At 41.5% G+C, this 14,797-nt stretch overlaps 1 protein-coding gene and 1 long non-coding RNA gene across 2 annotated transcripts in view; both read right to left on the bottom strand.

Moving 5' to 3' along the window:
- Nucleotides 1-14,797, bottom strand: part of LOC306960777 — a 590,186-nt gene that overhangs the window by 441,699 nt on the left and 133,690 nt on the right. The window lies entirely within an intron of this gene.
- Nucleotides 1-14,797, bottom strand: part of bmpr1ba (bone morphogenetic protein receptor, type IBa) — a 64,672-nt gene that overhangs the window by 525 nt on the left and 49,350 nt on the right. The window contains exons 5-10 of the mRNA XM_079552563.1: nt 10,983-11,076; nt 8,768-8,906; nt 6,370-6,562; nt 3,128-3,425; nt 1,352-1,527; nt 1,152-1,282 (exon numbers count right to left, since the gene is read on the bottom strand). Of these exons, the coding sequence (XP_079408689.1) occupies nt 1,152-1,282; nt 1,352-1,527; nt 3,128-3,425; nt 6,370-6,562; nt 8,768-8,906; nt 10,983-11,076 (1,031 nt within the window). The remainder of the gene's footprint in view (nt 1-1,151; nt 1,283-1,351; nt 1,528-3,127; nt 3,426-6,369; nt 6,563-8,767; nt 8,907-10,982; nt 11,077-14,797) is intronic.

Genomic DNA, 14,797 nt, shown 5'->3' with positions numbered 1-14,797 from the left:
CCCTTAAGTATTCTGGGAAAAGTGGTACTTTCAGCAAAAATAAACCACTGGAGACTTCAAAATGTAAAACACTGGAGCTATTGTTCTCATAAAATCATTTAGAGGCTACGCTGTGGCGACAGTGAAGCATATCTGACCAAAACAGTTACTAAAGCATTTCTATCATTCCTTTCTCCTTTGAGTCCGTGTATGTTTGAGAGAAATGTGAATTAGTTTGTGTTTCTGTGTGGTGAGCACTTTTGACATAGGGCCTCATTTCCTAGTTATCCAGAGTGTTGTTGATTTCTGGAGATTTTTTTTTTTTGCAATTCATGCAGTTCTTATATTTCAAGAGTTTCGTGGCGCTAGGCTAGTGCAAGGCTAATGCATTTCTAAAACTACGTGCAATAATCTCTGTATCAGCTGCACTTTATTCCCTGTACCAGCATCACTTATTGACAACCTGCACTAGGACTGTAACTTTGCACCCCGATATTCAACTTATATAACCTGTTCTAATTTTTATCCTATTTTTATTTATTATTATTCCCCATTGTTATAACTCTGTCCCCTAAGATTTTTGCTTTACTTATTGTTCATAAGATGCCTCGTTTTCTACTATTTAACTGTTTGCACATTTCCTGACAGTTTCTGCACACCCTGAGTGATCTTATTCAATGCCGATTGTAACAAGTGAATTTCTCCGTTGTGAGATAAATAAAGGATTATCTTATCTTATCTTACAGTATCAGCGAGCCTGCATTAAAAACAGTCTGACCTGCTCCACAGCGCACCTGAGACAAATCACTTACAATATAGAATAATAGAATAATTTTTGGAATATAACTGACCTTGCATCACATGAATGATCGCATTTTGAGGGACTATTTTCTAGCAGATCACTCCGCCGCTGCGTAGCTTATACAGCCACGAAGCTGATGCTGCTCAAATATAAGTTCTTTTAAATGCAAAATGGTTAAAATTATTCTATGGACACAGACATTTATATGGTTAGTCTGGTGTTATAAGTGATTTGCCTCAGTTGCTCTGTGGAGCGGGTCAGACTGTTTTTAATGCAGGCTAGCTGATACCATAGAAATGCACTAGCCTTGCACTAGCCTAGCGCCACGAAACTCTTGAATTGAAAAGTGGAGTGTCAGTCTCGCGCTCACCTCGTCACTGGTCCAGCGGTTGGGGAAGGAGGGCCGGAGCCTCTTGATGCACACCACCTCCCTCATGTCTTCGTACGAGGGGTCTGTGGGCACCAGGTCGTGGTACGGGAGCTGGTACTCTTCGAGGATACCTGTGAAACATCAGCAGTTATCAGCTACATCAGCCGTTGCCGCGTGAGATCAGTCGTTGGGGCGTTTACCTCCGGAGACGCAGCGCCGGGCGATCTCCCACAGGATCAGTCCGAAGCTGTACATGTCGGCCGTGATGTAGGACTGGAAGTGACTGCGGTTCAGCGTCTCGTCCAGCACCTCCGGGGGCATGTAGCGCTTGGTGCCCACGCGGGTGTTGGGAGGGATGTCCACTTCGTTCGTGTCACTGTGCGCAGGAGAAACGCACAGAAATCATGAGGCTGAATCATTTTCTGGGTGCTCCGGGTTCCCTATTAAAACATATACAACATCTACATACATATATCTAACCTCTTAACCCCCACATCAACCGAGCACATCTCCTCCAGTTTGACCCAAATCGAAAAGCCAAAAAAGTGGCGAATGAGTGACAGAAAAAGGGGCCGGAAAAGCAACAATAACACAATAAAAAAAAGGTGACGAAAACGAAACAGAAAAGCCACAAAAAAGTGACGAAAACACAACAAAAATGCAATGAAAAAAAGCACAGAAAAACCTCTTAACCCCCGCCTTAACCAAGCACATTTTCCCCATGTTCAGCTCTACCCAAATCTAAAAGCTTCTCGTCAGGAGAGTTCACAGCCTATCGGCCTTGCATAGCGCCACGAAACTCTTCAAACATAAGAGCTGCATGAATTACTAAAAAAAAATATCTGCAGAAATCAGCAACACTCTGGATAACTAGGAAATGAGGCCCTATGTCAAAAATCCTGAAATATCCCTTTAACCCCCGCCTTAACCAAGCACATTTTCTCCATGTTCAGCTCTACCCAAATTTAAAAGCTTCTCGTCTGGAGAGTTAACAGCCTATCAGCCTATACGCTTCATTTGAAAGCTAAGACCATGTTGTTACTAGAGATGAACCGATCCAGCTTTTTTGCTCCCGATACCAAAACCGATACTGAGGTTTGAGTTAGTGCCGATATCTACCGATACCAAAAGACTTTCTCTTCCCCTTACCCCCCGCCTTAAAGGGACTATAAGGAGTTTAAAATGTTAAAACTTAGTACTTTCCTACATGTTCCAGCCATGTCCTGAATGAGCTCAGACCTGTTCACCACAACTGCCTCTAAAATCCTGCCCTGGGTCAGAAGTGCCGTCATGCACGAGCTTAATATAGAAGCTGCAGTTACACGTAAGACCTGAGGTGGCAGTAGTGAGTATAAAATGACCAACTTGCATCTAGTCTTTTTAAACAAGCACATTTTCTCCAGTTTAATTTTACCCACATCGAAAAGCTTCTCGACTGGACAGCAAAAGAGTAACACCTCATTTGAAAGCTAAGACCTACAGAACTGATTCTGTAAAGCACTTTTGTTCCGCTTTCGTCTCTTTTTTTGTGATTTTGTGTTGCTTTCATCACTCTTTTTCCTAGCTTTTGTTCGCTGTTTTAATACTTTGTTCAAGAAGCTTTTAGATTTGGGAAACTGGAGAATATGTGATTGGTTCAGGTGGGGGTTAAGAGGTTAAAAGCGGCTTTCTCTGAGTGAAAAAATAATGAACTCTTCTCCATTTTAAGATCAATAAAGTCATATTTTATCGTCATGATGTTACAGATCAATTATCAATTATATCTATCTAGTGATATTTGTGTGTATTTGACCTTGTAATGACCCAGCGGCTGCATGACACCTTTACTTTCCATCACAGCGGTCTCTACAAGGCTCCAGGATCAATTGTTTTGTTGGTTTTCTAATGAGAGGGTCCGTCAGCAGTGAAAACCTTCCAAACAATTGATCCTGGAGCGCCCTAGAGACCACGGGTTCGCACACAGACCGGTTCCCCACCTGATAAACTTCACGGCCAGACCCAAGTCCGCTATACAGCAGGTGCCGTTCCTCTTCACCAGGATGTTCTTGCTCTTGAGGTCCCGGTGGGCGATGGCGGGCTTGCCCTGGGTGCCGAAGATCTCGGTGTGGAGGTGGCACAGCCCGGACACCGAGGAGTAGGCCAGCCGCAGCATGCTCGGGCTGTCCAGGGTGGTGGACTTCAGGTAGTCGTACAGCGATCCGTTCTCGTGGTAGTCCGTGATCAGGTAGAGCTGGGTCCACGAGCCTGTGCCTTTGATGTCCGCCGCGATGAAACCTGCGCGGGACGGGACGCCAGAGGAAGAGAGCGACCGATCATTTTCTGCGACTCAACCCGTTAGCAGAAAATCTTCATAGCAGAGTAAAATACACAGACTCCTCCCTCTAGTTCCAAAAACAAACTAGAAATTCTGCAGTGGCTTGACATACTTGACTAGTACTACTAATACAACCGCCTTTTCAGGATGCACAGAATCATGTGACCATAGACCAGGGGTAGGGAAGTTTGCTTGGTGGAGGGCCGATTTTCTTCATTGTAAAAAGACCAAGGGCCGGACCTGCCAATTTTAGCCCAATGTAAAGCACCATTTTCTACAAATACCAGTGTTGTATGTACACGATTAGGGCTACCATTAAACGTCTGGTATTGTGAAAAAAGTTTAGGTTCTACTGGTATCTAAATGTAGTTACCGGGGGAGAAAAAATACTGTTTTGATGTTGTTGTGGTCAAGGGACAGCATTAAAGGAAGTGACTTGGTTGTTTTCCCCATTTTTTTATTACAATATTTTCTATATTTCCCCAATGTATTCCCCATTTTTTTTGTCCCATTTCTTCACACAATTTTTCCTTATTTCGAGCCACATTTTCCCCCAAATTATTCCCCATTTTTCACACATTTCTTGCCATTGGAGATGAACCCGATATTGTAAATTTGCAAATCTTCCAAACATTATGGTTCCGTTTTCTGTTTCTAAACGACAGATATTTTTGTATAGGTATCGAAAAAAGTATCATTCAGGTTTTTAAGTATCATTCAGATTTTGTAAAGAATTGACTGTATTTCAAACATTTTTAGAGTCTTCACAGGCATTTGATCTCTCAATTGAGTCATAATATCATACAAAAACATCCTGAGGGCCAAAGGTTCTTAGCAGAAGGGCCGGATTTGGCCCCTGGGCCTGACGTTGCCTACCACTGCCATAGACAATAATCCCTCACAACTGCATTTTTGATGACATCACTGGAGACTCCATATCTTGAGTTTACATGTTAGGTTAATCCGGTCCTGTAAGCATAAATTCCAGAGTATGTAAAAAAAAAAAAAATAGGTCTCTAGCCCAGGGGTGCCCGTTCATTCTCAATGGATGCAGTACGCTTTTCGGCCACCAGCGTCAAATTGGGGGCGCTGTTTCACCACTTTCGCAAAGTTAAGGAAACACTGTTATGGTGTGTTGGTGTTTATTAATAACAGAGCGTTCCACTTTACTATTTTTCCAACTTTAGATGATTTAATGTGGCATTTTCTTTGAGTTAACAAATGAATGAGGTAAAATCACTGTAGGTGCTGTAGATGCAGGTGGTGTTTACATTTTGCACTTTCATTTTGTTCTACTAAAACTAGGCTTTTACCATAATGTAGCATGTTATTTGCATAGATAGAATCAAATCCAAATGTTTACTGAAAAATAAAACAAACTATTATAATTTGCAGTTATTTGTGTTTCACGCTTGACATCGCCGTGTTTGGCCCGCGACCCACAGGCACTTTTTCATTTAGGCCCTCGGAGACAAAAAGTTTGGGCCCCCCCTGCTCTAGCCCATTCCTGTGCGGAGTTATGAATTTTTAAAGGGGGGTATTATGCAAAATCGACTTTTTCAAGCTTTACATCATGTTATTATGTCATTCCCTCATTAAAAATATACCTGAAGTGTTGCCTTGGCACATTCACGTATTTTTGAGTAATCTGTAAAAACTCTGATGGCGGCCATTTTATGGATAGGTTTGCCTGAGTCCTCCTAGGAACGGCCCCACCTCCTGGAGACGCCTCCGAGCTTTCGTCACCAGCCAAGTAACCAACCACTGCTCCTCAGCCGAACCCCCTCCCCACTGATGCCACAGACAGCGTGTGGAGGGGGCGTGTCTGAAAGGCTCAGAGGTTCTTAAAGAGACAGAGGCCTATTTCAAGACATTCACTACAGCCATTTTGAGAGAGCAATTTTATACATACATTACATACATTTTCGATAATAGGTGGGGAGGTGAAATATGAGAGCTAGTGTGTGTGTGTGTGTGTGTGTGTGTGTGTGTGAGTGAGTGTGTGTGTGCGTTAAGGTTTTGTTTATTATTATTATTTAATTTTTATTGTATTATTATTACTGTTATCATTCTGTTTGATTTGATTGCATCTACTCTGCTGTTTTCTGTTCTATTTTTCTCGGACATTTTTAGGACCCCCATGAAAACGAGATGATTCATCTCTTGGGGCTGATCCTCTAATAAAATGTTCATAAATAAATAAAAAAATACAAGGCAGTTGTTTTAATTGACTGCATTTACAGACCAACAGAAGGTTTCGTCATCATTGTAGTGTGATATAGACTGGTGCTATGTGATTGAAAAAAGCATAATACCCCCTCTTTAAAGAATAACCAGAATGCTCATTCTCGCCACTAGGGGGCATTACATTTAAAAAAAGGAAAGAGTTCCACATGTGTCCAGCATAGGGCACTGACATAATGAGAGCTGAGGATATGAACAACACAGCCACGTGGTGAATGGACAGTCTGCCCCAGGGCGGTGCTATGTAGTACTTAGAACTTGTGACAGAGGCTTGTAAAGTGCAATACAAGTGTAAGGCGTTGTTATTAAGGAAGCTACAGTCAAGTTGGGGCTTTGACCAAATCACAGCTTATTATTATTCATTTATTGGACACATTTTCTCTATTATATGCGGCAATATGAGTTTGACACCCCTGCTTTAGATGGTTTTCGACTTTCGCAAATAAGCGTTAATTGGTGAAATAAAAACGCATGATTATTGTAAGTCACAATCGCTGATGCTGGTCATATGTTGCTGATCTTAGCTCATCAATACACATGATCGATTCAGTGGCGGGTTTGAAGAACACTTGTTGAAAGTATTTTCCCAGAACATCCCTGATTTAAGACGGGTCAAAAACAACGGCTGCTGAGTTTCTGATGTGTTTTGCAGAGCGTTACCCAGGATGTTCTGATGCCGGACGAGCACCGTCTGGTAGATCTCCGTCTCCCTGAACCAGCTGGCCTCCTCGGTGGTGAAGAAGACTTTGACGGCCACCTTCTCCCCCCTCCAGCGGCCCATCCACACCTCCCCGTACCGGCCCTTCCCGATCTGCTTCACCATGTTGATCTGCTTGGCGATGGTTCTCTGCACCTGGGGTCAAATACAGGTCAGATTTTACACGGAGGAAATGAGAGCAAAATGACATCAACCTGTAGTATTTTTGATGACAAACGATGTTGTTTTTAACCTCTTAAACCCCACCGAACCGAGCACCTTTTCTCCAGTGCTGCTTTTACCCAAATCTAAAAGCTTCTGGGGAAAAAAAAGATCCAAATAGCGATGAAAACAAGGATGAAAACACAACAAAAAAGTGACAAAAGTGAGATGAAAAACGGACAAAAACGCTTCAGAAATGTGATTAAAGATCTTAAGGGTCTTAGCTTTCAAATGAGGCATAATTTACACTGGCCAAGCTCTCCAGTCCAGAAGCTTTGACTAATTTGGTAATGCCAAACTGGAGAAACGTGCTCGGTTTTATTTTATTCATTTATTTGATAGGGACGTGTGTGAACAATAAACATGTACCACACTACAACATTTATAGCCAAGGCTAATTTGAGGTTCAGGTGGGGGTAAGAGGATAAAGAACTAAGAGCCACCTACAAACATGTCCTCAAGCGGCGCCACTTTAGTTTTATGTGGAGAAAAGTCACTCATTGTAAAAAGTAACCTACAGATGAATCGATTATAATAATGGTTAGTTGCAGCTTCATTTATGCTTTAGTGATGCATTTAACTTCTGTTTTATATTTCATTATTGTTTGTAAAGTTGAAACTTTCAGCTGTTTTCCGAAGCCATTCCGAACACATTTCTAATTCTTCTTAAGGAAACAGTTTAAAAACAGTTATGAAATTCGATGCACCTTGTCTCTCCACTAAAACCAGGGGTCACTAAACTGCGGACCTCGATCCAGATCCAGACCCATGCACCAGCCCATCCGGACCTGAACCTTGGATCTAAACTTTGGACCCGACCCTGAATCCCCTCACGAGCGGCAGCGTGTGCAAACTCTCTCCCTCCCTCTCCGACTGCAGAGCGGTTCAACTAAAGAAACTACAGCCCAGATGAACAGAAAGAGGAAGTCCTACATCTGAGCTCGTGATATTTTGTATATTTTTAGAAACAGTTACGGAATGACTGAAATACGGCTCGCTAAAAGAAAAGCGGAGGACGCCCTAATTAAATATGCACGAGGACTAAACCTGGACTAAACCAGGACTAAACAGTGCTCAGTGTGTTGAACTGAGCAAAGAGGAGAAACACATCACTGTCATATATTATGTGCACATTGTGTGGCCTATAACACAGAGTGGCCTCTGCATTCTGCTATTTAGGAGCCAAAACTTATTTTTAGAGCAAAAAACAATAACAGGATTCAATAGGTGGCGTTCACGATTTAGAATGTGATGTCATAATGTCAGATGGAGGGCGGGGCCAATACAACTCTATGGGGGAAATGCAGTTTTTGTAAGAAATCTCCAAAACGAAAATTGACAAATGTTTTTCCTCATCAGTATTTGATCGTGATTGGATTCACAAACCTGTGATATTATTTTTATGTCTGGATGTTCCTTCTATTGGACCACATCACGCTCATGTTTTCACATATTGTCACCACTTTTTTCCTGAGATAATAATTGGACGTTAGTTCACATGTGCTGACAGAGGAGACAATGGACTTTGTGACAGTTTTTGTTTCATGTGGATTCCAGTTACCATAGTTACCGTCAGATGCTCCACCTTAATGTTAAACTGTAGGCTCTTTAGAATGTTGTGATGTCACGTGAACGCTACCTATTAATTGCATTAGTTTCAAATCACAGTAATGTAATAGATTTAATATAGGCTTAACAATCCCCATAAAACCGTGAATTAACCCTGTATGTTCCGAACCTTTGCTTGATAATATTTTTTCAATTTGGCCCTTGGTGAAAGTTAACTTCTGACCCCTGCCCTACACTCCGTTACACAGAAACGGCTCGTCCTGCAGAGTTTGCAACACAGTTAGATACAATGAAGATGAGTGGAGCGTCCTTGGCCTGAAGAAAATGTTTAAACCGTTCATCACTCTGAAAATATGTTGTTTTTGCTACTGTCGTACGTTTGTACAAAAGGAAAATTAAATCAATCTTAAAAGTCTTGATCTAAAGTGTGAATCTAAAGGTTCTAAAGGGTCTTAAAGTTGATCAGTTTATCAGGTTCAAAGGTTGTTCCATAACTTATTATTTGCAGGATCACACTCTTTGTCTCCTAAACGTGCCTGAGTGTGGTTGAGTGTAATGCGCGTGTCTCACCAGCAGAGGGAGCCCCGAGCCTGACCCTGAGCTCTGGGACTGTTCGATGAGGTCTTTGATGGACTCTCCGGGAGGGATGAAGGTCTCGTCCTGCTCCAGGCCCATGCTGTAGCGCGGACGCGACTCCTGACGCTTGAACCTGGACACACACGCACTTCCTGTGAGTAAAACACGTCTGACACTGACACCATGAGAGGATCTGTGAACACGTGTGGAAGGTTTTATTACTTCAGAGTCTATGCATAAGGTAGGATTATTATTGACAGTAGTATTTCAGTGATATTTTACAGATTTCCTTTATTCTTTGTCTCCGTCATCCCTTAGATTTCTCTTAAAGGGATATTTCAGGATTTTTTACATAGGGCCTCATTTCCTAGTTATCCAGAGTGGAGATATTTTTTTGTAATTCAAGCAGTTCTTATATTTGGAGAGTGTCGATAGAGTAATTTTAGCCGTTTTGCATTTAAAATACCTTATATTTGAGCAGCATCAGCTTCGTGATTTTATAAGCTACGCAGCGGCGGAGTGATCTGCTAGAAAATAGTCCCTCAAAATGCGATCATTCATGTGATGCAAGATCAGTTATATTCCACAAATTACTCTATCGACACAGACATTTATATGGTTAGTCTGGTGTTATAAGTGATTTGCCTCAGGTGCACTGTGGAGCGGGTCAGACTGTTTTTAATGCAGGCTAGCTGATACCATAGACATGCGCTAGCCTTGCACTAGCCTAGCGCCACGAAACTCTTCAAATATAAGAACTGCATGAACAAAACAAAACAAAAAATCTCCAGAAATCAGCAACACTCTGGATAACTAGGAAATGAGGCATATGTCAAAAATCCTGAAATATCCCTTTAAGGCCACGGTTTAATGTCTCTTAACCCTCACCTGAACTCAAGCTTATTTTGTCCAGGTTGGCATTACCCAAATCTAAAAGCTTCTTGAAAAAAAGCATAAAGTATAGCGATGAATACGAGGATGAAAATGCGACAAAAAACTGACAAAAAAGCTACAAAAGAGTGACAAAAACACACGACTTAAAAGAGATGGAAAAGCCACAAAAGAGCGACAAAAAGTGAAAAAAACACAATAAAAAATCAATGAAAAAGCAACAAAAAAGAGAAAAAAATAAGAGAAAAACACTTCATAAATGTGACATAAATGAATATTTTGTAAGGTTTTGGTGTCTATTCTAATTCCTAACCTGATTATTGAGCTTGTAATAGAACAAATATGCTTTGGAGCCTTTATAAACATCTAAAGTGGAATATAACACATCATATTTATCTTTCGAATGTAGTTCTCAACAAAAACAAAAACTACTCAAGTACAGATCCTCAGACATTCTACTTAAAGCAGGGGTACCTGACTTTTTGTTTGTAGAGTACATTTATTTTGTAGAGTATGTTGTAAAAAACAGACCTTGTTGCATTGTGTTCACCTAAACCTTTACTGAGCGATGGAAGACAGAAGAATCTAAATCAGTGCCATTTATTTGTGAGTTTTAAAGAAGAACTATGTAACTTTCCGTAGTCCCTCTGGGGGCAACACAAGTGTTAATGGGATGATTGGTGGGGTCTTTCATCTCCCCCTGGTGTCTCTGGCCAGAAAACCATGCTTGCAACTTTGCTACCTAAGGGTCGGAGTCACCAATACACACTAATAGAATCACGAAGAAGAAGCTAACAGGCTAACGGGCAAAGCTAACTGTGGGCTAGCGTCACTTTAACAGTATTTACAGCCAAGTTTGAGTGAAAAAAATGATCTCCATTGTGTAATTGGATGAATAATATCCCTCTGTCCCTTTGTCTTTTCTGTCAGCGTTGTATTTACTCTCACGGACAATTAATGAGTAAAAAAACGCAACATGCTACAACACCTGCAGTGGCGTTTATGGCCTCTAGGGGCAAGAAAGTGTCAAGAAAATAATAATGGAAATAATGGATAGAGCATCCGAACAAGTGGACAGTTACATTTCCATGGAAGATATGAAATAAAAGAAAACTTGCAATTCATCTTCCTCATATTTATGTCTCTAATCAAATAACAATGACCTACTTTCAAATGGAAATCTCTCTCTCTATACTGTTTTTGGTCTATTCCTCTGCTCTCGGCTTGTCCGGTCACTTCCTGTCTTTCTCTTCACATCCAGCGTGCTCCTCTGCTGGGCCATTCTCTCCTGTGTGTGTGAAGTAACAGCGGGACTGACCTGAAGTAGCAGAAGACGATGATGCCGACCAGGATGAAGCAGCAGACGGTCACGGAGACGAGCAGAGCCATGTAGTGGATGTTGTCATCGTAGACTGGACACACACAGGGAAACAACAACGGATCGTCCTGTTAGGAGTCGTCTCACGAAACAGGTCATTATAACATTAATCTGCTTTATGTTACAGCTGATGTGGAGCGTGTGGAGCACTTGAGTTGTCGTTCAATTGTTCTCTCGGTTCATTACGATGAAGCAGAGGAGCATGTGCGTCCTAATGTGTAGAATGAGCTCAGACCTGTTCACCACAACTGCCTCTAAAATCCTGCACTGTCACTCAGAAAGGCGTTAATTCGGGGCTGAAGTGCTGTCATGCACGAGCTTAATATAGAAGGTGTAGTTACACGTATGACCTGAGGTGGCAGTAGTGAGTATAAAATGCATCTAGCCCCTTTAAATCTAAAAAATGGGGATGAAAAAACTACAAAAAAAACTGGCACAAAAGGCAACAGAAGAGTGATAAAAACACAATAAACAAGTGACAAAACATGACTAAAAGGTGATAAAAAGCAAGGGGAAAAAAGGGATGAAAAGCAACAAAAAACTACAAAAAAACCTACCAAAAACATGACAAAAACCAGGGGCGATTTTAGAGTTTCGTGGGAGGTTCTTGCTCAGAAAAGTTCATACTGAACATATGTTATTCCCTGTAATTTGACAAATTTTAGGTGAACTAATTACATTGCAACATAATTGTAAAAATACATATATTCAAAATGAGATATTATTTGTTAAAACAATGTTTAAGATGTTAATCAGATTGTGGCATAGTTGTATTTCAAAACCAAATGACAGTTATAACTATTTATTTTGCTTCTATTGTTCAGAAGTGTCACGACTGAGTTTTCTCCTTCTTCTTATTTTCATGAAAATATAATATGATCTAATCAATCATCAGGAATATATGCACTTTAGTCTGTGTTAGTCACATATCACTGTTAGTGGTTCTCAGTGGAGGCCCAGCCCCTGGTCCTCTGGAGCCTCTGAAGCACAGGGCTGTGACACAAAAAAGGGGAACTATATTGTAAGGCGTAATAATACCAGGAGTAGCTTGGCATCCGCACAGTAAAGTGAAGATATTACTACGCGGATTTCGAAAGCCTTCTGGTATTATTACGCCTTACAATATAGTCCCCCCTTTTATCCACTTAGAAAATCCACATTGTTTAATTTTGTGTAATTATACTTTGTAGTGGAACACTTCACGTAACCATATTTAAATAGGTTATATTTTTAGCTTCTATTTATTTTATTTATTCTATTAGCTTCTATTTTGACCTCGTTTGGAGCTATAGAGAAGGACAGGCTAAATGCTAACACCGTCTGCGCTGTGTTTACGTGACTGAGGACACCAGTGAAGACCAGACAGGTACACATGAACTCGTCTAAGCTAAGTTAAGAACATATCTCAGTATGGAAAAATGGTGGCCTATTCCTTTAAGGCGGGGGGTAAGAGGTGAAACTGTGCTTACGCCTTGTGCCTATTGTTTGCCTACTCGTCTATGGCGACCATATGTAACATTTGGTTACTATCCCAAAATCAAGGCTTTGGTCCCAGGTCTCGAATCTAGGCCCAGAGCACTTTTTGTGCCCCAAATCTGACATGTAAAGGAGAGAATGTTGTGATGTCTTTCTCACATAATCACATTTCATCTACTAATTCTCAAATTCCTGCAAAAAGCGAAATACCCTACACACCCTTTGATTCCAACTCAGTCACTTCTGATAAATGACCATTTCCCTCCCCGTGACTCTGGAATCTCCTCTCAAAAAATCCCCCTGAAACGCGTCCTCCTCGACCCGACTTGAAAGAGCTGGGTCCGGGTGGGGCCTGGGGGGGGGGGACAGTAAATCAAGTGTGCAAACGATATTTCACTCATCAATTTTTCAAGGCCGTGGCGGCGGCGTTCAGCGCAGTCCCCCGCAGGCCCAGGGGCGAGCAGCGGAGGAGATCCCCCCCCAAAGATCAGGGCTCGTGCTTGGGTTACAGATTGATGACGGCGCCCTGGGTGTCTGCTCAGGCCGGGACGGGGAGAGGGTTGAGGAGGAGGCAGCGTCCCTGGGAATCTAAACTTACCCATCCACCCGGGGGAGGATGGGAGCGTGTGATGGGGACGGCTCTCCTAACACCACAGTCGGACTCATTTAGAATCAAAGCCGTGACTTTTGTGGAGGCTTTAAAGCTGTTGGGAGGTTGGGAAATGAAACTATTGTGTGTGTTTTAGGTTGAAACCAGAGCACCTACAGCAGTGATTCTTAAACTGCAAGTCGGGAGTTTTTCATTCAGAACTTTAACACTTCCCCCAAAGGCATTTTAAAATCAGACGGCACATTCACAATCTGTGGTTTGCAGTGTTCATTTTGACAACATATTTTATTTTAGTTTTAGTCTTAGTCTTTTGACTAAAATGTAATTTAATTTTAGGCGAGATTTTTAAATTGCATGTCAATTTAGTCGACTAAAATTAAGACTAATTTAGTCGACTTACATTTATAATATTCATTATAATCATATTTAATCTTGTTCCTCTGCTTCATGGAGCTGCTCCACATGAACAAAGCTCAGAGCTGATCCTTTGGCAGAGAATTTACATGATATGAGTCTCTTTCAGACGGTCAATACAAGTTTGGATGATTTTAGGCTCTCCTTTTCATTTTTATTTAGTCTTATTTTAGTCGACTAAAATATCTGGGCATTTTAGTCATAGTTTTAGTCTCATGGACAACTTTTAATTTAGTTTTAGTCCAATTTTAGTCGTCAAAAATATCACTTTGACTAAAATTAAGACTAAATATTTTAGTCGACGAAATTAACACTGGTGGTTTGCTCTGTCTTTTCGTCTTCCATACGTTGCACATAATAATAAATATCCTTTGCCAATTACCTTCATTGATAAGATAAGGATACAGGGCTGCATTATATTTTAGGCTGCGATAAATGTATAACCCGTCAATATTCGGGGGTCCCCATCTCTGAATTGCTGCGCAATACAGATATCAATCCACTCAACACTGCAATGTTGTGCGTTATTACAATGCATTAAACAACTGCATAAATGCTCTGCTGCCTTTGTCAGCTCCGCCTCCATGAACCTCGAGCCTCGCGCTGAGAGAGATAGGCTACAGACTCCAGACATCACTGAAGTTATAACTTAGGCCAGGACTCCTGTACCACGTTTGTAAAGCGCTCATACACATGAGAGGAAAAGGCCGACATTGCGACGTATCGCCGCTCTGCGTGTGATCGCATTCCTCCACAAACCCGGCGTAACTTTATCTAACTATAAAACCACAAATATGAAGCGGATCTTTCTCAAATAAGAAGTGGCTGAAAGCTAGGGATGTGCTGACTACATTTATGGATGAGTTTAAGTTTCCCATTCTGATTCCATTATCTTACTCATTAAGAAGAAGAAGATCTTTATTCATATAACGCCTTTCACAGACACAGTCACAACATTAGACAATTCTCTTTCTCTATTTTCTCAATCGTAGCAGAGAGCAATGCATGTGGAGCTTGATAAACATGTAACATGCAACCTTATACATTTTTTTTTTTTTAAAGAAGCGCCTCGTGGGTTAGACTCCGCTCTCATCGTTCACTTAAAAGAGCCGATCGTTTGTACTCGTTCGCGACCGACCCATCACTAACATACACCGCCGGCAAGAGTGCAGAGTGTGCTTGTGTCTGCACCTTTGCTTTAGCCACATATGCCTTTGCCCTCAAGATCGGGCCCCAGGGGTCTGATGGGTTAATC

Source organism: Gobius niger (genome assembly GCF_951799975.1).
Source record: "Gobius niger genome assembly, chromosome: 1".
In the NCBI taxonomy this organism is placed as follows: Eukaryota; Metazoa; Chordata; class Actinopteri; order Gobiiformes; family Gobiidae; genus Gobius; species Gobius niger.
The sequence above is the reverse complement of the archived record's forward strand: the minus strand, read 5'-3'. Positions and strand labels throughout refer to the sequence as shown.